Below are 340 nucleotides of genomic sequence, written 5' to 3'. Positions count from 1 at the left end.
GGGGTCGGCGGCGGTGGATCGCCCAGAAAATCGCGAGAGACTCGCGACGAGAAGGATCGTTGACGAAACACGAATCGGTTGCTGAACAAGAACTGGAGGTTACGCCGGCACGGCGTTCTCGTTTAAGGGTCATAAAGCGCGACGACAGGGGCAGTCGTACAAAAAGGTAGCAATAAAATGTAAATGTACTCACATTCCTTGTTGCGATCCATGGCGTGTTGAAGCGACGAGTCGTCGACCTCCGCCTTCGGCGGCGACTGATTACCCTCGGCCATCTCTGCGCCCGATCCTGGAACACCCGCGGTCTTCCTTCCTGCCACGTCCGCCGCTTTATCCTGCT

The 340-nt window shown here is 57.1% G+C and overlaps 1 protein-coding gene across 3 annotated transcripts in view; it reads right to left on the bottom strand.

Moving 5' to 3' along the window:
- Positions 1–340, bottom strand: part of LOC100742623 (myocardin-related transcription factor B) — a 250,068-nt gene that overhangs the window by 78,080 nt on the left and 171,648 nt on the right. For all 3 annotated transcript variants that reach the window (XM_024365540.1, XM_012381934.3, XM_024365539.2), the window contains one exon: positions 194–335. In XM_024365540.1, coding sequence (XP_024221308.1) covers positions 194–275 — 82 coding nt within the window. In that variant the 5' untranslated portion in view covers positions 276–335. The remainder of the gene's footprint in view (positions 1–193; positions 336–340) is intronic.

The sequence above is a fragment of the Bombus impatiens genome, unplaced genomic scaffold (genome assembly GCF_000188095.3).
Source record: "Bombus impatiens unplaced genomic scaffold, BIMP_2.2 scf_0136, whole genome shotgun sequence".
Classification (NCBI taxonomy): Eukaryota; Metazoa; Arthropoda; class Insecta; order Hymenoptera; family Apidae; genus Bombus; species Bombus impatiens.
Note: the sequence above shows the minus strand (reverse complement) of the source record. Positions and strands in the feature narration are given on the sequence as shown.